Raw genomic sequence first — 27,214 nt, 5'->3', positions numbered from 1 at the left:
AGCAAGAAGTCAGTGGCTTAAAAGTGGCAGCCTCCCTTTGAAAAAGAAATATAAAATGTCACCTCTCCATTCTGCGCTTCTAATTAGAAATAAGGCAATCCGGTTTGCCCATTGCAGAGTGGGATACTAGAAAATACGTCCTAACGTTTAACCTGAGACACTGTTAAAACATACAACCCTCGGTCCCGACTCGGACGGCTTCAATTTCAGTGTACGTGCCTTCGTTCCCACTCCTGCCCCATCAGCACCATCCAGGACCCGGGTCCCGACGGCGACCACCCGGGGCTGCGGGAATCCGCGAGAACCGCCCGCTCCCGGCAGCGCGGCTCCCGGCTCCGGCCGACCGCGAGTCCCCGGAGCAGACGCGTCCAGGGCTCTCCAAACCCACGATTCCGGCGAGGGGTACCGGCGGGGCTGTGGACTCCGGCATTTAAAAACTACCTAAAGTCTCGCTGCACAAGTGGCGCGGCGGAGGCCGCCGCTTGCCGCTCCACGTCGCCCGGTGCCGGTCCCCTCGGAGCGGGCCGGGCGGCCCAGGCGACCCTCCGCGAGACCGCGGTCAGCTGCCGGGAGCGTGGAAGAGCCACCAAAGCCACCAAGACACCGCGGCAAGTCCCCGGAGCAGTCAGCCGCAGCTTTCCCTTCTCTCCTTAGTTACAAGTACCCCGACAGCTTCCGGCGCTTCCTTCGAGAAAATGAAAAAAGTGAAAAAGCGTGGAGGTGCTAGAAGTCGCTGGCATTTTCCGTCGAACGAGATCCCCTCGGCTCCATCCCTTAAGAAGGATTTCCAAACTCGGATGCGTCCTCAGCGGAGGTATTCCATGTTGACAGATCTCTCGCCTCCCACAAAATGGGGCCGAGGAGGCGGCCGCTGTCTCCTCTATGGGCGCCGCCATTTTGTGAGGCGGCGGCGGCGGCGCGGCGGCAGGAGCCCCGGGTGTGTGTAATGGTTGAATAGAATGACCCCCTCTAGGGAATCCCCGGCTCTGACAGTTACGTAAGGGGCTGTGCGCAAGTGCGGCGTTTAGGGAATCCGCACAGCTCGGGCCTCGCAGCTCTGCGGCCCACATCTCCACCACCCCTAAAAGGACTGGTGGGGGAAGGGACAGATGACCTAGTCTCCCTCCTGCCCCGCCCCCCTCGCCTCCGGCCTTGGCCCAGCTCATCCACTCCCCTTGTCGGGTCTCCGCCCCTCACAGGCTTCCGAGACACTTTACTGGCCCCTGGGTGTCAAGAACTTCCTAGCCACAGCCTTATTCCGACCCCATTTAAGAGACAAACTTTACTTGGGAAATAAATCCATTTCCTCGAGTGAGCACCGGAAGCATGTTGTACTATATTACATAATTCTTTTCACCACCAAAGAAATTTACTCATTGGAACCACTACCTGAAATAACCCATCCAGGCCTTTACTGTGACCTTGGGTGTCGGTGACTTTGCCCGTAGTGGCCATCACGGAAATGGGAATAATGATACGCTGCATATATTGTGAAGCTTAATTAACATCTATAGCAAAGGGCTGATTCCGACACTCCTTGTAGATACAAACTTAGGTGGTAGTATTTATTGAGATGTTTGAGTCTCCCATTTAAGCAGCCTCTTTTTTTAAGCTTCAAAAATATTTTAAACCGGGACCGCATTTAAAGCATTTAAAATTAAAAACATAAGGTTTTATTCAATATTTGTTTTCAGCTTACTATCTTTAAGATACCTAAATATAAAAATGTAAACGTTAATTATTATCGTCAAAGTTCAAAAGATTGCTTCCCAACCAGTTTAATTACTGTTTGCATAACGCAGCACAGAATAATCTAGTTTGAGACGTGAAACCAACCACAGGCAAGATGAATTAAGAGCATGACTCTTATTTCCACAGAACTAGGACAGACAATTCACGTTGTATTTAATTTATAGTTTGCTAAAGTTAGTTTGTGGCTAATCCGTGGAACATGTGCTAATCAGGCCCCAAAATACTAGCACAAGGCTTAGAAAAGCCGATTCTTTTAGACCTTAAAAAAAAGGTGACAGATTGACTTTATTCCGATCAGTCAATGATGTGTAACGTGAGGCGCTGCCCCTCTGGGCTTCTTTTCCCTCCCGAGCGCCACACCGGTTCTGTACGGCGGGCGGGGACACCGCGGAGGCCTTTCCAACAGCCGGGCCGGGGACGCGAACATCGCCTCCACCCCTAACCCTGGAACAACCGGTAGTGGCCGTTTCCCCGCGCCTCCCCCCTTTCCGCCGGCTTTGTGTGTGTGTGAAATGTGCGGCACATTGCAGATGAACCCTAAGCCCGGCGAGCCGAGTCTATTGTTCCCCGCGAGGAGCTGCCGGGGCGGTGTGGAGCCAGGCGCAGTGCCGCGGCCGGCCCTCGGGGGTCGCTGTGCGGCGCTGGCTGCCCGGTCGTGGCGGCGGCGCTGGAGGCGGCAGAGAGAGGCTGGCGGGGAGGGAAGCGGGCGGGCGGCGCGCAGCGGCTCGGCGGCCGCCGGTGCCTTCTGCCCGGGGACGCCCCGGCCGCGAGGCCGCGCGTGAATGTGTGCAAGGGCCCCGCGGAGCTGCGGCCGGAATACACGCTGTCACCCCGCTTTCCACAAACCACCACACAGACCTCCCCCTCCCCACCCCCAGCCCCGCCTGCCCCAGCCCTGCCGCCGCCGCCGCGGCCGCCGAAACTCCCGGGCCTCCGGCCGCCCCGGCCCCTCACCGTCCGCTCGCTTTTCTCCTCGCCCGCTCGCGCGCCTCCGGCAGCAGCACCATGTTGAATCGCGTCCCCGGGCCGAGCCGCCTGAGCCGGCGGCGCTGAGAGGCGGGCGAGAGCCGGGCCGCGGGGAGGGAGGGAAGGAAGGGGTGGGGGCCGCGCTCGCCCCGCGGCTTCGCGCGGATCCGGCAGTCGCCTGCCCCTCTAGTTTCGCTCCGATTTCTTTAAACTTTTTTAGAAATTCCCCTCCCTCCTTCCCTCCTCTCCCCCTGGCCTCCTGCTCCCTCCTTCCCCTCCTCCTCCTCCTCCTCCCCCTCCCTCCCTCCCTCCCTGCGCCGCCGCCGCCGCCGCCGCCGCCGCCGCCGCCACCGCCGGCCCATGACTGAGCCCCGCCGCCGCCGGCCGAGGAATGGGCTCCGGGCTCTGGTAGGAAGCGCAGGGAGCGGGGGGCGCTTTTAAAACACCGATCTGGGTTTTTTTAAAACCTCCTTTGAAAAAATAATGGCAAACTCGACGGGGAAGGCGCCTCCGGACGAGCGGAGAAAGGGACTCGCTTTCCTGGACGAGCTGCGGCAGTTCCACCACAGCAGAGGGTGAGAGCAGAACCGGGGGGGCAGCGCCGGGGCGAGCCGGGGCGAACGGGGCTCTCCCGCCCGGGCCGGGCGCGGGGTCCCGGCTGACAAGTGCGGGGCTTTCTCTCTCCCGCAGGTCGCCTTTTAAAAAAATCCCTGCGGTGGGTGGGAAGGAGCTGGATCTTCACGGTCTCTACACCAGAGTCACTACTTTAGGCGGATTCGCGAAGGTGAGTGGAAGTTTTAATTTGTATTTCCCTCTCGCTGGCCTCCTCCAAAAAGTCTCCTTTGACCCCGGAGTGGGCGCTCGGGGCCGGGGGGGCGGCCCGCGGGGGCCAGAGGCGTTCTTTTCGCTCCCAGCCGGTGGCACGGAGGCGGACGGCGGCGGGGCTGTTTTTGGCCTGGTGGCTCGCGTGCGCGCGGCGGGCGCGGGGCTCGGCGGGCGGGCGGCCCGGCGCCGGCTCGCGCCTTGCCCGGTGCCCGGCCGGCCCGGCGGGGTCTGAGCGCCGCGGCGGGGAGTGCGGGCGTGCGGGGCGCCCGCCCGAGCCCCGCGCCCGCCCCGCGCCCGCCCGCTCGCTCGCTCGCGAGTCAGCTCTGCCGCCGCTGCCGCTCTAGCACAGGCGGAGACACAGAGACACACAGACTCTGAGAGCAGTTTTCGTGCAACTCAAAATTAGCGCGGGCAGGTTTAACATCGATAATCGGCTGCGAAATGATCCCGGCAGCCGGGGGCACAGCCTCGGCCCCGTCGCCCTCGGTTTATACAGCTAACAAAAGAAACCAGGACCTGTCTTCAAATAGCCATCTTAGGCTTCAAGGCTAGGCAGAAGCTGTAGGCCTCAAAGAAGGGCCTATGGAGATGGATAGATCTGGGAGAGGGATCGGAATCGGCCCCGGCCCCGGCCCCCCCAGACCCTGCGGACGTCGCTGTCCGGAACAGTATTGATCCTTTTGAACTTTTTTTTTTTAGTGTAAACGGACCGCGTTGAGATTTAAAAGGGGGCGACAGAGGGACTTGCGATTGGTTATTGTCCGGGCTTCAAAAACAAAACAAACCCACCAACACCCCCCCTCCCGCCCCCCAAACAAAACAAGTGCTATTAAATCCAGGGCTCTCGGGTGAAAACACAGTGATTCCAGCAGCCCTTGCTTAGTTACTCTTACGGATCGAGCCGAATCACCCAGTGATGCCCGAGGTATCTACAGATCTCTGTAGAATGGGTATTTATCTCATAGTGAGGTTAGAGTTTTCTTGGATTGTGCACTTTCAGACAAATGTGGCTGTGTTTTTAACAGGTTTCTGAGAAGAATCAGTGGGGAGAAATTGTTGAAGAGTTCAACTTTCCCAGAAGTTGTTCTAACGCTGCCTTTGCTTTAAAACAGTATTACTTGCGGTGAGTAGTAGTGACTCTTCCAACAGTGTTTGGAAATAAGGGACTTATGGGGAGATTTGTTTTAGCCAAAAAAAAAAAAAAAAAAAAAAAAAGAAGAGCAAGAAGAAGAAAAAGCCCCAAACAAGAAACAAACCTTGCACACCGAACAGTTTCTAAACTACTGTTAATTTCAGTCTAGAAACATTAAATATCCTTAAAGTGAGGTTGTAGGAAGGTGAAAGTTTTCCTCACCTATTTTAGGATTGTTTACATTTTTCATACACAATCATTACAGGTGACACCCCCCCCATCTTGGTAAACATTCTTTTGTGACATTGTTATTGATTGCTTGATAGCCACAGAGGGGCAGAAAGGTGATGCTTAGTAAAAGAGTTAAGATAGTTAATGAAACTTTGTATCCCTTGGGAAATTTTTTTCTTTTGTTTTGGAAACTCCTTTGCCTTTTTAAATTCTGACTTTAAGATTTAAAAAAAAAATGAAACCTCTGTGTGGAACCGAGTCTCTGAGTGATTTTTCAGTAGAATATTTATGCATAGCATAACATGTTGGTGCCTTAAGTGACCAGAATTGTTTCTAAAAAAAATTTTTTTTTGGAATTTTTGAGTAGACTTAACACTAAAAAGGATTATTATATATGTAGGAAAATTAAGGATACTGCAAAATGGAATACTATGATTTGAATTTTCTTTCATTCTCTCTCTTCGTTTTTGACTGTTTATTTGACAAAGTAAATTTCTTATTCAGTTGGCTTGTGATCCAGTTTAGAGAGTATATTTTGTGATTCAGCTTTAGTTTTTTTCTCCCAGGTTTTCAACTAGGAATGTTTTCATGTTGTATTTTATTATGAGGTCATCTTTTATTTTTAATACTTACTTACCTGTAAGTAAATATTACTTAGTTGGTGTTTGTTATTTAAAACTAAAATAACACTTCGTATTTATTGCTTTTTAATAATGATGCTATAGAATGGCCTTTTTTAGGTAATGTGGCTTCTGCATAATTTGAGTTTGGCATTTATCATTGCTCCAAATGCAGTATCCACATGTGGATATTCTGTGTTATGTTCAGCATTCTGGAATAGGAAATGCAGTAATTGCACAGGTGTACTTTCTATTGGCTATCTTAGATTGACTTCAGGCTTGATGCTGAAGAGTTCGCAGAACTTTGTGAGGAGTTACTGAGTTACACAGAAGTCTAGAAAATGTTAAATGTGGTTAGTTGTTACCTATTGTGTGTGATGGCATGTGTCAGAGTGCATTTTTAAGTGAAAGACTAAGCCAAAAAACAAAATTAACCTCTAAAACTGTTGATTTACTAATGTAGTGGGAAGTAGAGGTTTTTATTTATGGTGATATTTACTTGCTCATTTTCATTTATAATATTGAGAGGAGTGCTGTTAATACATGTCCTGGTTTTCTGGTAATCGGTTTGAACTGTTTGGATTTTAGACTGTTTAAAATACGTGTTTTAAAGTTATGCCTGATATTTATTGGATGATTGTTTAAAATTTAATATCCTGAAGGTACTGTAAGTTATATGTGTTTCATGAGATGTGTCTTTTTCTGAAAAATTTGCATTCATACTAACAGGATTTTAGTATAATCAAATGGCTAGACTTCTAGTTTATTACAAGTTACTTAAATTTTTTTTTTCCAGTTGTGATTTTTATCTTGGTATTGTATTAACCATTGATAATATTTATAGGTACTATTTTAAACTGTGTAGTTTCATGATTGTTTGCAACTCTTTACATTGTTATCAGGTCAATTTAAGCTTTATGCTCTTATTAGAAGCTACATTTTGAACCATGTCCTTAGCTAAACTCGTTTTTCCTACATATGTCACTCTCCAGGTTTGTTTTTGTAAGGATGTAACTAGGCTACTAGGAAGAAAGTTGAAGCATTTGTTTTGGAAAATAAAACCATGTGAAGATTTTCATGGCTTGTAAAGAAATACAAAAGAAATATGTTAGTCAAAAATTGGGTACCCCCAACCTGAAAGATTTTTTTCCATAGTGGTGTAATATTGCACGGTTAGAGGACATGCATTACTGCTGGGTTTTTACACCTTCCTCTGAAAAATCTTAACTGGCAGATAGGATGCCAAACTTTCACAGCAATTCTATTACTTAACCATAAGAGTGCCTCTTCATAGGAAGAAACAGTAATCAAGTGACTTTGTAAGTTCCCTCTTTGATATATCAAATTGATTATCATGGTTTCTGATGAGTAGATAATGCAGAGTGTTTTATAAATCACAAATGTAATTTTTTTTTAAAGTATGAACTGTTTCATTTGACTTATTGTAAGACTGTCATAACATGTATTTGCATTTACTCAAATTTAATATTTGCTGACATTCGTCTGTAGTTTTATCATTAATTGGATGGTTAGCTGTTAGCCTTTATTTGATGATACATTTTCTGATATTACAGACATTCAAATAAAGAAAAGCAAACTAATATGCTGACCATGTATATATTCTAACATTTTTATGTTCGTTTTGATACATAGACAGTCATTAAATGTAGAGACTTGAGTTTAGTGGTCTGCCAAAAGTTAGCTTGATTGTGTCATACATTTATTCAGTTGTAGATAGCCTACAGAAATTTCTCAAAGTCTAAAACTACAGTTATTTGTTTTAACATTGGCATTTAATTTTTTTTAAATTACTACTGATAATGTGTAAAAGTACTTACATAAAGACTGGATATTTCTCATCTATGATGTCTGTATATTTTGTTTTCACTTAGTTCATTTCTTGGCGTGTACATCTCAGTATATTCCACAAATGTTTATCATTTGAGTATCTTTATAGGCACAAAAGGATAAGGTATAATTTCCCACATTTTGTAGATGGAGAAGTTAAAGTGCAAAAGAAATCTAAATGGCTTTAGGGGCATTCATTAATTGGACAAAAAAGTTATATTTTTAACATGAGTTCAGTAACATTTAATCAGTCTATTATGAATTCAGTTTCTTAGTCACAAATGATTTTAAGAAATTAAAATATAATTGGAAATTACATATGGTCAAATTTATGCCTGACTGTATTTATACCCAATGTGTTCCATATTTACTCAGTAATTTTGTTTTTTTGTTCCGTTTTGGTGCAAAGGTTGGGGGCCAATTTACTGCTTTTATTTTTGTTAAGAATTTGAAGCCTTGGTATGAAGATTTAGGTAAATATTTCAAATGCTTAGTTGAAGAATTTTGTTTCAGCTTACTGATGCCAATGGCACAGCTATACTCAAGGTTAACTCAGTGTTTCCATTATAAAACTTGATTTTTGGGAAAGGTGATGAAATATCCCCCCATAAAAAAATTTATTGTAGAAAACTATATTATTGGTTTTCTTATAAAATGATTTTTTTTACATGTACCTACCTTTGGAATAGTCAGAAATTTAATTATAGAGTTGCACCCACCATAGTGAATTTTCAATTTCACTGTGAATTTATTCTTTTTTTCCCCAGCCTTGGTGAATGAAGCCTTCCCTTAAATTATACCAGTAAAGTTTACATTTATCAGTTAAATAGAATGAATACACTCATGTGTTGTGTAGTTAGTCTCCACAATTTAGGTCACTTATAAGAGAAAGACTTTTATGAATCACTGGAGGTTAAATGAAAGGATGCTTTAAAATTGTAATAAGTAAGTAAATAAAGTAATACATTGAGTTTGTATATCAACAGAATTTATAAACATAAATTGCTCTCCTTATTCAAAGAAGGAAAATTAAAGTAATACGGAGACTGGAAGAAAAACAGTATCTAAATAAATTATTCATATATGCATTTGAAAATTAATTTTATAAACTGTATCCTTTCATTTTGAACAAACCTGATTTTGATATTTTTGGATATTCTGTTACATTTTAAAGGGCGTGCAAACTTGTTGAAAAGAGGAGTAGAAAGTAGAAAAAGTTGACTTATCAGAGCTCACCTAAGTTAGTGTTGTGTCTTAGAAATCATGTTTTAAAGAACTTAAATTTGCTCTAAAGTAGAAATAAATCTCTTTCCAGGGTAGATAGTTTCACTGAGGATACAAACTAAGAACTTAACTATAACTCCCGAAAAATATTTATATACTTTTTCTGCATTTAAATTTTCTTCCTTAGCTGTTAACTAAAAATGTCTGTTTCTAAAGAGGAGCACTCCTTTATAATCCTACATTACACTGTGGTGGATTCAGTATTTTCATGGTTGGTTGTGTGTGAAATCCACTGTAACTTCGATAGAAAAATATATCACTACTGTGAATCTTTTATATTCCTAAACCGAATGATATTGGAAGTTGGAAAAGGAAAGAAAGACAAACATTTTAGTTCACTGAAATTTAGGTGCATTATTCAGCAAGTACTCAATACACGTGAAGTAGTCAGAGTTTTAATTAATATTTGGGAAAGGCTGCTTATTGAGCATTTTCCAGAGTGGTATAGTCCCTACTGAAGTTTACTGGTAAAAATGGGGTTTGTGTGTGTCTGTGTGTGTAGAGGGGAGGGTAATTAGGTTTTTATTTGTTTATTTTTAGTGAAAGTACTGGGAAGTGAACCTAAGACCTTGTGCATTGCTAGGCATACACTCTGCCACTGAGCTATACTCTCCCCCCAAATGGGGTTTGTTTGAAATGGGAATTAGAGAACTTAGCGGGCAGGGTGGGCAAGGTGGATTCTCTCTGTCTTTACTTTTCTTTGATTTGCCACCACCATCATCACCATGCTCTTGGGTGTTCAGGGTCATTTAGCGTGAAGATTCCCAGGTTGTGCTATATGAAACACTCATTTTCCTGAAAAGTCAATATTTTTCCTTGAAAAAAGGCCAAATGAATTTGAGCAATAAAGCTAAATTTGGGTTACTTTATTGAAGGACTTCTTAGAGATTTTGTTTTGTTAGTGTGTGTTGTGAATCTCTAGATAACTTGGAGAAACACTATTGCCTCCCTCTCCCCACCCACAGTAAATAGTTTCCCAGACACCACCATGCATCACAGGGGAGTGTTTGAGGAATACCTACTAGCGTTCTGCGGAGCACCATTTGGGAAATTCTGAGCTAAAATAAATGAGGGTTAAGAAAAAATTTAAATATGGAAAATAATGAGGAAAATGAGAAATGAGAAGTAATTAGGTGTATTTATATTGATATATATTAATGCAGATATAATTATTTTTATGGGGCTATTAGTTGCTTATTTTTATCAATGGCTGTATGGAGTTATATTGGCCATCCTTAAATAGTTGTTTGAATAGGGGGATATTAAAATTATCTTGTGTTCATTTCCAGGAAAAGAAAAGTAGCAGAATCATAGATCACATTGTTTTGTTGAATGGTAATTAATTTTGTTGAAGTATGATAGTCCTGCTAAAATTTGTAATTCATAATCATGAATTTTGATTTTAGGAAAAGTTGTTTAGAAGTAGATTTTGGTTTAATGACCAAACTTCTTGGAGTTAAAATGGAGATAATAGGATTAAAGAGTATCATCAGATATTTTATGTCTTGAACGTGTAAGCATAATTTTTATGAAAAGCTAAAGTATTGGTTTTTGAATTGAAAATAGAAGTATTGGTTTTTGAATTGAAAATAAATTACATGGTTAGTTCAGTTATCCATAGTAGAGCCCAAGAAATAGGCAAGTTGATTGATTCTTTTTATTCAGAAGTGCACAAAAAAGTATATAAGCTGATTGATAGTGGTATTGGTCACCTGTTAAATAATTTATTAATGCATTCATTTAGGAAATAAAACTTTGGGGAGACCTGGAATAAAGAGATAGTTTAAAGCAATTTGTCATTCTCAGTAGCATTCAGATTATCTGTGAATTTTATTAAGCTTTCCTTGAATTGTGTTAGTAAAATTGAGTCTAACATATTTTCCTGTTTCAAACATTAAAAATATTTCACTTGTGCTTGGATACTTTTTGCATATTTATTATGTTGTGAGTTTGAGGTTAATTCATTTCCACAAGAAATACACCCTTGTGCTAAGTCCTTTGCAATGACCTGTTGCTGGAACTGAGATCTCTTGGTGATATCTAAGAATAGATAACTGCCTTATTAATTACTGCTCCAAAATGATGGATCTGTACTTGAATTAAATTCTAAGTCAGTGTTTGCAGGGTCCATCTCATCTTATTGCAGGAGAATTTTGTGGTGGGGCTAGACCTGTTGTTTTGAATCTTTTATCTCATTCGTCTCTGAAACAGTTCCCTTTTCCTCTTCCTATCATCTCATTGCTTTATGGAAGTAACTGGATCAGTTGTGCTTTTGAATGCCCTAAATTCTAGATTTGGTTGACTGCTTCCTTCTAGTGTCAGTTAACCTGTTCCTCTATCCCCCATGCTTGTTTCCTAAAAACTGTTAGATCTAAAGGTTGAAAAAATTCAAGTTCAGTACTTTAGGCAGACTTAATAGGTAGCACTGTGCTTTTCATCAGATCATAAGACAGATAATGTTTAGTTGTCCCATTTTAGTGGTGCTAAGATTGGTCAGTGATTTTAGGTATTAGTTGTCTAAAATCCTGTATTTTTAAGAAGTGTGTCCCAGGTGATTCTTAAGTAAGCTAAAGTTTGAGAACAGCTGATCTAAGTATTGTAATTAAACTAATTTAGTTGCTGAGTTAGCTGGTTTAACTTGGCATCAACATGCTGGCTAGGGCGACATCCAGAACAAAGCCTCCAGGTGACATCTGGCTTAGGGGCACCTGCTCAAGCTGCACCTGTCATCTCTAAGCAGAGCCTGGACACACCCTACTTTGTTTCTGGGCTCTAGAGAAGATAACAAGGACTCCACTTCAGTTAGGGTTGAAATGGGGTAAATTAACTACCAATTTGAACTTACCCTACCTGTACTTGTATAGTAGTTTGGATTTTTAAAAAATTAATTGAAAGTAAGTTTTTTCTTAATATCTAGACATTTTCTTAAAAGTGGAACTTTATAATATTCTTCCCAAATGGAATGCCGTTTATTTTATCGAATTTGCTGAATACTTTTTCTCTTTGTGAGGATTTTGTTGGTCTACCCCAGCACTGCTTAAGGGAGTTAATTTACATTGTATAAAGTCCTTTAAAAATAACAATACTAACAATAGCTTGTTTTGTTTAATGCACTTTATCTTCATTTTTCAAGCCATTTTCGTATGTGAGATTTAATTTTTATCATTTCAGATTTCAGAAGTAATTGCTGTTCTTTATTCTCGAAAAATAACACTTAGAATTTCTTTACACCACTCCAACCCTTTTCTTTTGGAGCAGATGGGCTACTTAAAAAAAAAAGGGGGGGGGGCTGTAGGTTATGTCCAACTCTCAATCTTACATGTCAGCCATAATTGCCACTTAGTAAGGTTTACTTTACAGACCACACTTTTCCCCTTCACCTTTCCATTCCATTCCCTTCCCATTGATAGACCTGGTTTACATTTTACAAAGCCTTGTCTTATACAGTAACCCTCCATTATCCATAGCTAGTAAATATTGTCAAGTATATTCCATGTCCTAGGTGCGTTTACCTTTTGCTTCTTTCAGTAAATGATTTTTTTTTTTTTTTACTATATAATGGGGTCAAACTAAAATGTTGCTTTTTATGAAGCAGGATTTGAATAAAGTTGTATAAGAATCTATTTTTTGAATATGCATCTTAATGTGAAATAATGGCAAGTTTTTTAGTTTGTCTTTCCTTCTGAGTTCTTACTGTTTGGTAAATTTTTACTTATAGTGTTCAATGGTTAGTTGCTCTGTGTGCAGACATGATGTTTATTATATAATTATTATATACACATCTTTCATGGTGAAGTGTTTTTGGATGAAATTTTATTTTCTTCCTCTCCTACCCCACTGGTTAATTTTAAGTTAATAAAGTGTTGATAAAAACATATGTGAGGTCAATAGGACCATTCTGCTGTTAAAATAGGACAAAGAAGAGACCATAGTTAGGGCCCCATGCAGAAAATACCTAACCTGTAGCACCTTAGAGATGGAGCTGGATTTAAATATGTCAGGAATAATGCCCAAGGTGATCACACTTTCCATAATGGTTCATAGATTAAGTGACTTTTCAATGTACTTGAGCTTGTATCAGACCACTTGGTACTTCATAAACAGTATTTAGTACCTTAGAAGGCTGCACCTCCAAGTGCTCTCACAAGTAATAGGTCAAGAGTGCTTATGTGGTTTGATACAGTCTTTTTAGTTTACACCATTAAAAAGTCGAACTTCTGAATTTCTAGATAGCCCCACATTGCAATGTATTAATTCAATCTAGTAGTAAAAAACCTGATTGAGAGAGAAATGGTGAACCCATCATTTTCTTTCCTTCCTATGTTTTCTTTTTTCAAAATTGTTAATTTTTTTGCTATCTATATGTGAATTCTTGTTTACACTTCATTTATATCGACCAATTATTATTGTTTTGCCATATTTGCTTTGTATTTTTCTCTTTATATGTGACGGTGTGTATATATACACACACATTATTATGATTGTTATTATTAATTTGATATCATTACAGTTATAATGCCCTTTCTGCATAAGTATAAGTGTATATTACTTAAGAATAAAAACATTTTCTTACATAACAGTCGTACAGTGATCAGATTTGGAAAACTTAATGTGAATATAATCATATTATCTGTACAGACCTTATTCAAATTTTACCAGTTGTCCCAAAGATATATTTTACAGCATTCATACCCACCCACCCCTAATCCATGATCTTGTATTACATTTAACTATTGTATCTCTAGTTCTTCAGCCTTTCATAGTATTACCACTTTTGAAGAATATGGGCCAGTTGTACTATAAGATTTGGATTTGTCTGTGTATTTTTCAGGATTAGATTTAGGTTAGGCATTTTTGGCAGGAGGCGTGTGATGTCACTTTGTCCCATTGTTGCTGATGTTTGGTTAAGGTGGTGTCCTCCTGGTTTCTCCACTGTAAAGTTTCCATTTTCTCTTTTGTAATTAGTAAGTAACCCATGGAGACATACTTTGAGACTGTGTAAATACCTTGCCCACCATCAGACTTTTACCCAATAGTTTTAATATCCGTTGATGATTCTTGCTCGAATCAGTTGTTACTATATTTTGATATGTGTTTTCTAACTTTGTCATTTCTTCTACATTTATTAGTTGGCAATCTGTGATAAGGGAAATATTTTCATTATTTATTTATTAGATTTTTATATGATATAATAGATTCAAATCTATTACAGTTGTGCATTTTGCTGCTTAAGTTTGGCCAGGAGGAGCCATTTCAAGCTGGCTCTTGTGTCTTTTTAACAAGTTCCTATTATTTTTGAACTCTTTCTTGCTTTCTGACAAAATATACTCTGCTCTAGCATCAGCTGTTTCTCCAAGAAGTCCTGGTCCCTTTTAGTGTGAAATGAAATATGGAAATTAAGGTCTGAAGTGGTAGATGTGCTCATTGTTACTGGGTTATCTTTTCTTCCAGGCCCTTTCAGAGGAAAGAGCTAGGAAGTTTACTTATTTTAAATATAAATATGCACATTTTGTGAATTTAAAATCCACACAAGATTCCTCTTGCCTTCTTCCATTCCATGTATCTCCCTTCAACTGCCTTGAGAACCCTAGTTCCCAACACCAGTATATTTACTTATCTCGTCAGTTCTGTAACGTAGAGAATAGTTTCCGAATTGTTGTGCCCATACCACTGTAAGCAACAAAGCTACCAAGCAGAGATACAGATTTGTTTGCATTTCTTTTTGTGTTCAGACTGACTTTATACTGGTAATTATTGTGTTAAAAAATTCACAGTGATTAGATTCTTTATTTCTGGGTGGTGTTATTCACTTAAAATAGTAAAATTCGTATTTTCCCATTTGTATTCAATTTTGTGTTTTTCCCATTCTTCTTATTTTAATTTTATTTATGAATATATAAAACAAGATTCTAAAATCAAAGTTTAAGCAAAGATATACTTGGAGGTTACCCTCTTCCTTTCTTGTCTTTTCTACCCTATTCCTACCCATGCTTTGCTGGTAACCAATAGTTTCTGGTTATCCTTCCTGTTTTTTGTTTTGTTTTGCAAAAATAAGGATGTACATATATGCATTCTTAGTTCCCCATCTTAAAATGAAGAATGTGCTATATTTTTTTCTTATTTTGCTTTCTTTCCCTTGATGTATTTTGGCTATCACCATAAATAAATTTGTAAAGTTCCTTTTTTACAGCTGCATAGTATTCCGTTGGGTGGATATATCCTACTTTTTCAACCAATCTCCTACATAATGACACTTAGGTTGTTTCCAGTATTTTACAATAGCAAGTAATGTCATATAAGCAATCTGCAAATCTAGTAGCCTTATGCAAACCTATTTTCAAATTTTTTGAGTTTTATCTTTAGAATAAATTATTAAAGGTGGGGCTGATACAATAATTGAAGAATAAATACATGTGTAGTTTTATTAAATACTGCCAAATTCCCACCAAATTCTTTCCAAAGTAGGAGAGAACTATTTTGTATTCCTACCAGCAGTATATGAGAGTACCTGTTTCCCATAGCCTTGCCATCTGTTTGTTAAGCCTTTGAAGTTTTACCAATCTGGTAGGTTAAAAAATGGTATCTCACTATGTTGTAATCATTGTGGCTTTGTTTAGCATGTAGTTTTAATATTTGGTAGTGCCATTCCCATCTCGTATGTCTTTTTTTACAAGGTTTTCTTGGCTATTCTTTTATATTTGTTTTTCCATATGAACTTTAGTGTTAATTTGTTCTAATTTCAGAAAAAATCTTGTTTTGTTTTGTTTTGTTTTGTTTTTAATGGGGGTTGCATTAAATTAAAAAAATTACCTTAGGACAACTTCATGATGATACTTAGTTGACTCTATCCAGCAACAATGAAAGTCTTCCTGTTCAAATCTTTTTGTGTCATTCAGGAGTTTGAAGTTTTCCTTTCATAGGTTTTGGGTATTTCTTAAGTTTATTCGTAAGTTTATTATCATTTTTCTTGCTATTGTAAATGTGGTTTTCTCTTCCATTATACCTTCTAATTAGTTGTCATTTATTGATATGAAAATTGATGATTTTATATTATAACCTAGTGCTGGAATGTTTTGACTATTTGTATTAGTTTTATCATTGATTAAAAAACATTCTTAGAGATACCAGTGTGTTATCTGCAAACAGGAATATGCCTTAAATTATTTCTTTTGTCTGATTATATTGGTCACTGTGAAATAGTTGGTAAGACAAGGATATCTTTTCCTTGGCTTGATGCCAACCTTAGTTTGATGTTTCTAGTATTTCTTCGTTGAGTAAGATACTGCATGTCGTGTGTTCTTGATGCAGTCTTAACTCTGTATGTTCTATTAGTACAGCATCTCTAGATCTCTTTATTGAATGAACAATACTGTTAGACTTAAAAGTCAGATTTAGGGATATCCCTCATAGATTTATCTACTAGTGTTTGGCTTTATTATTATTTTTTAAAATCTGTAATTATTATCTGTATTCAAGAGAGGAACTAATAGTGATTGTATAAAATTTTAAATCTCATTTTGTGGCTTTTGTTTAAAAATATTTCTCATATTCTAGGCATTTAACATACAAATAAAAATCAGCTAAAATTCTCAGTGATAACTTGGGAGCAAAATTACCGTTCTTGTCTATCTATCCATGAACTCGTTACTGTTTCATTCGTTGCTGGCCGTCGCACCACTTGTTATACAAGGCAGTAATTTAATTCATTGCTTGATTTTTATGTTATTAAGTGTAGTATGAGCTATGATTTGATAATTGTTTGATTTTTATATTATCAAGGTGAAAAGTAATTATAGATTATCTACCCTGTAGAGGTGGAAAACAAATTCATGCTTTAGTTAGAATCAGAAATCTTGTATGTTTGTTTGGGTGAATCCATTCACATCCATTATCACTAAGTCATATGTATTATGTTTTTACATTGTATATTTGATTCTCAGAATTAGATATAATTTAGATTTTAAAGTCTTGCTAGTTTTGAGAGTTGCTTAGAGCATCCATCCTTCTTTATCCCCGTTTCCAAACTCTGGGGATTAGCGGAAGTAGATGTGTGTGCGTATGTGTGCCCTATTTATTACCTTTAAGCAAATTGCTTGGTAATTTTCTTGGTCAGTTTTTTTTGACCTTACTGAATCTTACAGATATTTATACCAAGTTTTACACATTTAAGGAGCTAAGTTGAGGTAGACATTAACTATTATATGCAGATTTGACATTTTATAGTAGTGTGGCTTATGGGGCCTGAAATTTTAGATTCCTAAAGATTAGGGCGAGAAGTATGTACTTATCACAATTGAACATGACTGGTGAATCTATCAATTCATAGCATCATCATTCTTAACTAGAAGGGATTTTAAGAAGGTAGTGTAGTACTACCAGGCTTTTTGGTAGGCTAGAAATAGGATATATTTTATGGTGGGCCGCTGTAAGGATAACTGACTTGCCTAAGGTCACTGTTACTGAATAATAAGAGGGTTAGAAGCCAGTTCAGTGCTGCCTTTATTACCCTAGCCACTCTATTCTGATTTAAAAGGAATAAATGTAGAAGATTGTTGAGATTTCTTTGCTATAACAAAACATGACTTTTACTTTTACTTTATGATTTTACCAACTCATACTATCTGTGAGGCATAGGTGTTACATTGCTGGCCAGTAGCGGTGATAAATATGCATTTGATTTATCATTTGTATCCAACAGTGGTGTCTCTTTCCCTTTCCTGCCTAAAGGACTATGTTGATAAGACAGGTGAATATTATTAGAGAGCCCATAGCAAAAAATACAACAATCACTGGGAAAAACCACTTTTCTTCAGATATTCCTTATCTTGAATGTTTTGCTTAGAAAAACTTAAATTTACATATTTGATAAAGCTGGCCACTGACTTTTTTTTTTTTTAAATAACCAGGAATACTACTTGAAACTTTTCAGTCTGATACATTATTTTTTAGATGGAGACCTCTACTGGAAGTATGAAGCAAGAGATGGATTCTATTGTACACTATAAAATATCTAGACAAATGGATGGTAGGAAGATTTATTTAAAAAGTAGTCACTGTAAAGTGTCCTAGAGCCTTTTTAAAAGAATCTTTCTTATGATACTTCAGATAATAATGCATTTTCAGTTTATGACATGAACTTAAGTTTTTTAAAAAGCAGAATATCAGGTTTATATTTTGGTTTTTGTTTCTTGAATTTGCCATGTGCTCAGCACTGTACTCGATGCTTTATAATACTTCATTTCTTCCCCACACCTACCTATGACATACAGTACTGTACAGGTACTGTTACTATTGTCCTGATATTACAGAAGAGAATGCAGGATGAAGAGATGTAAGATCCTTGCCCAAGGTCACACAGTTAGTAATTTTAAGAGCTAGTATTTGAACCTGGGCCATCTGGCTCTAAAAAGGCATGCTATATTGTCTTCCCCCAAGTACACATGATTACATCTTTATTATAAAAGTATATGAAGACAAACACTTGAAGGGAATAAGCAAAACATAAAAATGGAGTAGTTGTGGGATCGTGGCGTTTTATTTTTAAAATCCTTCAATGAGACTTGTGTGCTGCAGTATAGTTTATAGTATAATTTCTACAAATATTCTTCTTACTAGATTTCTACAACTTTACAAGGTGGATTATAGATTATAGATGAGGAAAAAAGCCTTTAAGTATCATTGCTAATAAGTAATGGCATCAGGATTAGAATTCAGTTTTGTGAATTATAATTCACTGCTCTTATTCTACCACCAAAGTGATGGGGGTCAAAGACTTTTTTTTTTTTTTTTTTAATGCTTCTCTGCCTCTTAAAGCTCCTAATTCAGCATTGATACATTATAGTTGAACTCAGTCAGATCTCTTGCCATGGGGGAGGTTCTTAAGAACTCCAGTGGGTGTTGGTGGGTCTGTCAGCAAATCGGGAATCTAATTTGGGAAATTCTGAAAGAATTGAAAAATTCTAAACAGAGTGAGTAGTATAACCTCCCATTGATCTGGCCTTAGAAAACTTAACCTCTTCTTGTGTGGTTTTATGGAACAGTCACCAAGAGTCAGTTCTAGTGTAGAATGTAAATTAACAACATGATAAATGTGGCATTTTGTGCAATTTTATATAGCACTTGAAAATGTGTATTTTTAGGTGAAATAGATACTGTGTCTCTATCTCTTTTTATAAGCTGTAACAGTGTAGAATCTTGAGTAGAGTTAGAGTTGGCCCAGAGCAACACTGATTTTATTTCAAACTAGCATGTGAAGATCCAAGGATTTTGCAAAGTCATGACTATTTCTGAAAAATTGGTTATATGATAACTCAGTGGAAGCATTTTGGGAGTCAGGAATTTTCATTATTATCATAGTAGTAGCTAACATTTATTGAACATTTATTATTTGCCTGGCATTTTGCTCAACCTGCATTATTATAATTTTCAAAACCATCCTATAAGATTTATACCAACATCATCATTTTATAGATGAGGAAACTTAAGATTTAGAGAAATTAAGTAACTTGCACAAGGTCACATAACTACAAAGTGGTGAAGTTGGAATTTGATCCAGGTCGTCTGCCTCCAGAGAGCAAACTTTTAACCACAGGCAAAATACTGCCCCTTTACTCATTCATGAATAATGGCTGATTGTTTATCATTTGTCAGACAGTATTCTATGCACTGGACATCTATCAGTAATGAAAACAAAAAAATCTTTTCCCTTGGAGTTAGGGAAAGGAGACAGTAAACAAATAAGTAAAGCAGGGTATATTAGGTAAGAATAAGTGCCAGAAAAAAAAAAAAGCAGATAAAGGAGACAGTTTTTGAATAGGGAGAGTATTACATATTAGATAGAGTGGACAGGAAAAGTCTAAGAGGATGTTATTTGAATAAAGATCCAAAGATGGAGCAATTCAGGTGGATACCTCGGATAAGAGTCAACAAACAGCAATGGAACATGCTTGGTGTGCTCACAAACAGCAAGGCAGCCATTGTGGCAGAGTTAGTGAGTAAGGAGGAGAGGAGTTGGAGATGAGTAGATCAGAAAGGTAGGAGAGAGCTGGTGGCCAATCATGTAGGGCCTTTGTAAAGTCTTTCCATTTTACTAAAGCCATTGGAGGACTTCGAGCAGCGAAATGCCATTATTTGGATCTCTCTGGGTGCTTTGCTATATATAGGTGAAGAGTAGGGGTCAAAGGGCAGAAACAAGGAGACATGTTAGAGGGCTAATAATTGGTTAATTAATGACGATGGTTTGTACCAATGAGGTTCATAGCTCTTGAGGTGGTGATAAGCAGCCATATTTTGGATATCTAACGTTTCATCAAAAACTTTTAAGACTAAATTAGCAGATACCTACTCAGTTACATACTGAGAATCCATCAGGTGTCAAGTGTCATGCTTTTCCAATGTAAACTTTATTTTCCTTGATTATCATAGCGCAGTAACGTAGGCGCTCATTGTACACAATCTAGAGAATGGAAGAGGAAAATAATGAGTACTATTAATATCATATCTTAAGCATGTTTTCCCCTAATCTTTTGTCATAAGGTTTGAACTGAAAAATCTATCTACAGTAAGCTGGCTCTCCTACTGGAATATCAGCTCCTTTAGAGCAGGAGCTGCACCCTTTATTTCTGTGTCTTGGGTACCTAGCACAGTATCTGCTTCAGTACTGCTTGTTTGGTTTGAATTAATTGTGCTAATCAATTGGGTGCCATATCCTTGCACATTCTTTGAGGAGATACTATGGTTTTTTCATTTGTTTTGAGGTTTAGGTGAATGGGCAGTCAGTAAGTATTGGTAGACTTAATGTACTCTGAACTCCAGCCATGCTTATCTATTTATAGTTCTCCGAATATGCCAAGTTTTTCTCACCTCTCTGCCTTTGTATGTGCTGTTTTCTCCGCCTCAGACTCCATTGCCACCTTCTTTGCCTGACATACTCCTACCCATCTTTGAAACTTAGCATAAATGTCACCTTTTCTATAAAGCCTTTTCTTCCCAAACAGCTTGAGGTGATCCTTCTTTATGATCCCACTTTCCCCCATTTATACCTCTATTATAAACACTGCCATAATGACTTCTTCATGCCTGTCTTCTTTATATGGTACTGTGAGGCCAAGGAAGTAGGGACTTAGTTGTGTGTATCTTTGTAGCATCATCATAAGATAATGCTTATTAGTGCATAGGAGTTAGTGTGTGGCCAATGGAATCAATTAATGAATGCTGGAAAGGGTCATTGGAAATAAGAAAAGAGGGAAGTTACTTTGGTTTGAGGATAGAGAGGAAGATCCTTTGTATCAAAAGATAAGCTGGATATGGATAGGAAAAAAAGAGGGGCGAAGATGGAAGACTTTTTAGGTATGAGGAAGGGGAAATGAGGGTATGCACGATGTGGTTTTAGTTGTGTAAATGAGCGCTGCTGCATCAGAGGGTTTGTGCATGTGACTGATGGAAGGTAAGATGGGGACCAAAGATTGGTACCGGATGGTGGAGGATTTTGAAATCAGGTCAAGATGTTTGACCTTTATTATTCCATGTATAGTAAAAATGTGAGATTCTGTTGTTTGTTGTGTGTTTTTTTTAATTTGTATATATATATATTTTTATTTTAGCAGAACAAATTCTTGATAAAAAAGATGTTTGGGGAACATTAATCTTACATTGGTGTAGCTTTGAGTTAGGGGAAAGTAGTGGCAGGAATGGCAGACAGACCTGCCTGATTTGATTAGAAAATGGGATATTATTTTTATTGAGTATTCAGACAAAATATTATCTCAATTATTACTTCTTTGTTGCATTTTTTAAATCGAGGTTATTTGACATAACATTATATTAATTCCAGGTGTACAACATAAATGATTTGATATTTGTTTATATGGCAAAGTGATAACCACAGTAAGTCCAGTTAACATCTGTCACCATATATAGTTGACTTTTTCCATGACTTACTCATTTTATAACTTGAAATTTGTATCTTTTGATCCCTTTTACCCATTTCACACCCCCTACCCCTGCCTCAGGTGACCACTGATCTTTTGTCTATATTCATGAGCTCAGAGATTTTCTCTTCTTTTTTTTTTTATTCCACATATAAGTGAGATCATACGGTATTTGTCTTTTTCTATCTGATTTCACTTAGCATTGTACCCTCAAGGTCTATCCACATTATTCTATATGGGAAGATTTTATTCTTTTTTATGACTGAATAATATTCTATTTTATGGAATGATATATATATGCTGGAATGAATATATCTCACATTTTCTTTATCCATTTGTCCATCAAAGGATATTTAGGTTGTTTCCATGTCTTGGCTATTGTAACTAATGCTTCAGTGAGCAAGGAGGTGCATATATCTTTTTCAATAGTGTTTTCATTTTCTTTGGAAAACTTCTTTATTTCTTAAAAAATAATAGACAAGAAAGTTGTGTTCAGAAGTACTTCAGAATCTTGTATTATCTTTAAAGTTGTTGTAATAAATACCAGTTTTTATCAGACTGTCAATTTACAGAAGATCAGTCATTAACACAATTTAATAATAGAGCTATCAGATTAAAAAGCTAAATCTTAGGTCACATTTTGATGAATAAGACCCATTACAGGTAAGCCTCTTTTTTTAAAATTAATCTCAAATGAATAGGATCTTGAAATAATGTGTCATGTGATATGTGGGGCTTCTAGGCACTAGAAAACAAACAGCATTTCAGTATTTTCACCCTAATTCTTTACTTAGGTTGTTTGAGATTGGGTGGAAGTGAAAGTGAGTCTTATAGGAACCTTTTTCTCCTTTAGATCATACTTGCAGTTTTCTCCTAATGGTTGCTCAGTGTCTGACTAAAGCTGTGATTCCTCAAGCAAAGTGAAGTGAAGTGCAATAATTTTCTGTGAATTTGATCAATATAGAGATCAAACAGGTTAGTAGAATTCCAGTTGCTGGCAAATTTGATAAACCAACTGTTGCTGTACTTTATTTATTTGAGTGTAGATCAGCATCATAGTTCACAGTCCTGTGAACTTTTGGATTATATGTAGATTACTAATTCATTTTATCTTCTATCTCTGTGCTGGAAGGAACTTTTTACAACTTCATCACTGAGTTCACTTTTTTTTTTCCCTTAACAAGCTCTAGAACTCAGTACTTTTGCTTATTAGTTCCAATAACTTAGCAATCTTTTTTCCTTTCTGTTTTTCTAAAACCATATGCTATAGGGTCTAGTGAGGATAAGTATATACTCACGATGAAAATAGGCTGAACTGAAGACAGGTGCACGTATTTGATACATTTAGAATTCTTTAGAATATGTTTGCTAATATTGGGCATTCCTGGATACATATTTGTGTGACTAGTATGTGTGGTTAAGTGAAAGGGATTATTTTGGAAAGAGTGTTTGAGAGTTAGGAGAATGGTCTAGTGGGATGTGCTCAGGATTGTATCTGATCAAAATCTTCTCCTGAAAGGGCTTTGCTATTACCTGGAATCTTATTTTGACATTAAACTGACTTGATTTGGTTTGGACATTACTATATTTCTCCTTTGTGAGTGATTTTTTGTTTGTTTCTCAGATTCCACATATAAATGAAATCATAACATTTGTTTTTCTCAGTCTGACTTAATTCACTTTGCATAGTACCCTCTAGATCCACTGCTGCAAATAGAGAAGTTTCATTCTTTTTTTATAACCCAGTAATATTCCATTATATAATATTCCACATATATATATATATTTATATATATCTCACATCTTTATCCATTCATCTATTCATGAGCATTTGAGGTGCTTTCATATCTTTACTATTGTAAATAATGCTGCAGTGAACTTGGTGGTGCATATATCCTTTCTAATTAGTGTTTTTGTTTTCTTTGAGAAATATCCAAGAGTAGGATTGCTGGGCATGTAGTAGTTCTATTTTTTAATATTTTGAGGAATCTCTGTGTAGTTTTCCGCAGTGGCTGTACCAAGTTGCATTCCCACCAACAGTGCACCAGCGTTCCCTTATCCTTACCAACACTTTTGTTATTTTTTGTCTTTTTGATAATAGCCATTCTGACAGAGGTGAGGTAATATCTCACTGTGATTTTGACTTGCATACCCCTGATGATTAATGATATTGAGCATCTTTTCATATGTTTGTTGGCCATCTGTATTTCTTCTTTGGAAAAATGTTGTTTGCTTTTTTGATGTTGAATTGTATTAACTCCTTATCAGATATATCATTGGCAGACATCTCCTCCATTCAGTAGGCTGCCTTTTCATTGTGTTGATTGTTTCCTTCACTGTGGAAAAGCTTGATCTAGTCCCATTTGCTTATTTTCCCTTGGTTCCCTTGCCTAAGGACACATAACCAAAAAAATATTACTAAGACCAATGTCAAAGAGTACTGTCTGTGTTTTTTCCCTGAAGTTTAATGGTTTCAGTTCTTACATTTAAGTAAATATTTAATCCATTTTGAATTTATGTTTGTGCATGGTGTGAGAGAGTAGTCCAATTTGATTTTTTTTTCCATGTAGCTGTCCAGTTTCTCCAACATCACTTATTGAAGAGGCCATCTTTTCTCCATTGTATATTTTTGCCTCCTTTGTCATAGATTAATTGCCCATATAAATGGGCTCTCTGTTCTGTTCCATTGATCTATATGTCTTTTTTGTGCCAGCACCATACTGTTTTGATGACTGTAAATTTGTAGTATAGTTTGAAATCAGGAAGTGTGACACCTCCAGCTTCGTTTTTCTTAAGATTGTTTTGGCTATTTGGGTTTTTTTGTGGTTCCATATAAATTTTAGAATTATTTGTTCTAGGTCTTTGAAAGATGCCACTGGTATTTTGATAGGGATTGCATTGAATCTGTAGGTTGCTTTGCATAATATGGTCATTTTAACAATATTAGTTCTTCCAATCCATAAACTTGGTATATCGCTCCATCTGTTTGTGTCATCTTGTTTCTTTAATCAGTGTCTTAGAGTTCTCTGACTACAGGTCTTTTACCTCCTTAGTTATATTTATTTCTAGATATTTTGCTCTTTTTGATGTGATTGTGAATGAGAATGCTTTCTTAATTTCTCTTTTTGAAACTTTGCTGTTAATGTATAGAAATGCAACAGATTTCTGTTTATATCCTGGGACACATATCCTGCTACATTACTGGATTCATTGATGAGCTCTAATAGTTTTCTGCTGGCATCTTTTAGGATTTTCTATGTATAATATCAAGTCAAACAGTGGCAGTTTTACTTCTTCATTTTCATTTTGGATTCCTTTTATTTCTTTATCTTGTTTGGTTGCTGTGGTTAGGACTTCCACCTACTATGTTGAATAAAAGTGGTAAGAGTGGGCATCCTTGTCTTGTTCCTGATCTTAAAAGAAATACTTTTCAGCTTTTTGATGCTGAGTATAATCTTAGCTGTGGGTTTACCATATATGGCCTTTATTATTTCAGGTTTGTTCCCTCTATACTCACTTTGTTGAGAGTTTTTATCATAAATGAATGTTCAATTTTGTCAAAAGCTTTTTCTGCATCTATTGAGATGATTTTTATTCTTCAGTTTGTTAATGTTGTGTATGCTATTGATTGGTTTGTGGGTATTGAACCATCCTTGCATCCCTGGGATAAATCCACGTGATCTTGGTGTATGATCCTTTTAATGTGTTGTTGAATTTGGTTGCTGATATCTTGATGAGGATTTTTGCATATATATTTATGTGATATTGGCCTGTAATCTTTTTTGTGGTATCTTTATTTGTTTTGGTATTAGGGTGATGCTGGCCTTATAGAATGAGTTCAAAGTGTTTCTTCCTCTGCAGTTTTTTGGAATAGTTTGAGAAGAATAGGTGTTAATTCTTTTCTAAATGTTTTGGTAGAATTCACCTGTGAAGCTATCTGGTCCTAGACTTTTGTCTGTTGGGAGTTTTGTGTGAGTGTGTGTGTGTGTGTGTGTGTGTGTGTGTGTGTGTGTGTGTTTAAATTACTGATTCAGTTTCATTACTGGTAATTGATCTGTTCATATTTTCTGTTTCTTCCTGGTTCAGTTTTTGGAGATTATACATTTCCAGGAATTTGTTCATTCTTCTTGGTTGTCCATTTTATTAGTATATAATTGTTCATAGTAATCTCTCACGATGCTTTGTATTTCTGTTGTGTTGGTTGTAATTTTTCCTTTTTCATTTCTGATTTTCTTTTGTATGTAATCTCCCTTCCTTGTCAGAAGTTTTCGAGTAATTTTTTATTTTTTTGGTCTTTGAAAGGCTTAAATTTCACTCCAGTATGTTTAGGTATAGACTTTTTTCTTATTTTCTTAGCACTCTATTTCAGTCTGAGATCATATATTGAATCTTGTGGAATTCTTGGCCATTGTTTTTTCAGATTCTTTCCCTTCATTTATTCTTTTCTTTGCTTACGAAGTTCTTGTTCGATAGATATTGACATTTATACTACTTTCCCTATGTCACTTAAACTTTCTGTTTTAGTATTCATCTTTTTACTGCTTTATGATACTCTGAGACATTTCCTGGATTCAGCCTTGATTACTAAGTTACTTTTCACTTCTATCTATTCTGTTTATTCAAATAATTTAAAAATCCTTTATTTCAACAATTATATATATTTTTATAGGCAGTGTTGTCTTTGTTCTTAACTGGTTATACCTGCTTCATGCTTATAATAGTTTCCCGTGTCTCTCTAAGGCTATTTATTATGATTGTTCAAAAGTGTGTTTTCAATTAGTTCTGCTGCTTCTTTAAGTTATTTCTGGTGCATTTGGGTGTGGATGTGGGTATATGTGTACTCTCCTTGTATTAGTGATGCTCCAATGTTTCCTTATTTTCCCCTCTGTTTGTTACTCTTATAATCCTCAGATGCTAGTTAATCTAGAGGATGATAGATAGACATATAGTGAATTCAGCCATTCTTGGCATTCTACCCACATGTTGCTCCTGTTTCTGAGGAGCACTTCTCTGTATGCATTGCTTACATTAGTAGGGTGCATCCCTCTCTTGTTTGTTTTAGTCCTGATGTCTGGCTGTTTGTACTGATTTTCTACACTAAATAGTGGTAGCACGGGCAATAACCTACCTAAGAAAATCCAGCCTAATGAAAAGGTACACAACTAGAATTCCTAATTGCAGTTTATTCTCCTAATCAGTGGTTGCTGATTTTCATATGCTCTGTAACTCCTTAACTATGCCCTATGATTATCTGTTTCCTAAAGTGTTGTTGAACTGGATCCTGAGATCTAGCAATGCTTATCTTAGTGTCATCTGCAGAGTGGGTTTCGTAAGGAGGAGCCAACAACCAGCGGGTGATGCTGGCCTTTTATCTTTTCAGGGACCAAAACCCTTATCTTACTTTTACAGGTAGTGGCTACAAATTTCTTTCAAGTTCTCGGAACACCTTGGAGTATCTGGATATTCTATGAACAGATAAGAAGGAAATAAATGTATCTTTAACAATTTATGTCTCTTTCTTCACGCATAAAGTTTTGCTGTTTTGGTTACAATTTGTTTTGAAAACCTTTTATGATAGGGATATAATTGACTTGCAAAGTATTGTGATCTATAATAGCTACATTTAT

The 27,214-nt window shown here is 37.6% G+C and overlaps 1 protein-coding gene across 1 annotated transcript in view; it reads left to right on the top strand.

Moving 5' to 3' along the window:
• Positions 1 to 3,152: 3,152 nt before the first annotated feature.
• Positions 3,153 to 27,214, top strand: part of ARID2 (AT-rich interaction domain 2) — a 136,897-nt gene continuing 112,835 nt past the window's right edge. Inside the window, exons 1-3 of the mRNA XM_032493261.1 lie at positions 3,153 to 3,293; positions 3,409 to 3,502; positions 4,569 to 4,666. Of these exons, the coding sequence (XP_032349152.1) occupies positions 3,202 to 3,293; positions 3,409 to 3,502; positions 4,569 to 4,666 (284 nt within the window). The 5' untranslated portion in view covers positions 3,153 to 3,201. The remainder of the gene's footprint in view (positions 3,294 to 3,408; positions 3,503 to 4,568; positions 4,667 to 27,214) is intronic.

This window comes from Camelus ferus, chromosome 12 (assembly GCF_009834535.1).
Source record: "Camelus ferus isolate YT-003-E chromosome 12, BCGSAC_Cfer_1.0, whole genome shotgun sequence".
In the NCBI taxonomy this organism is placed as follows: domain Eukaryota; kingdom Metazoa; phylum Chordata; class Mammalia; order Artiodactyla; family Camelidae; genus Camelus; species Camelus ferus.
This window is presented reverse-complemented; position numbering and strand designations above follow the sequence as displayed.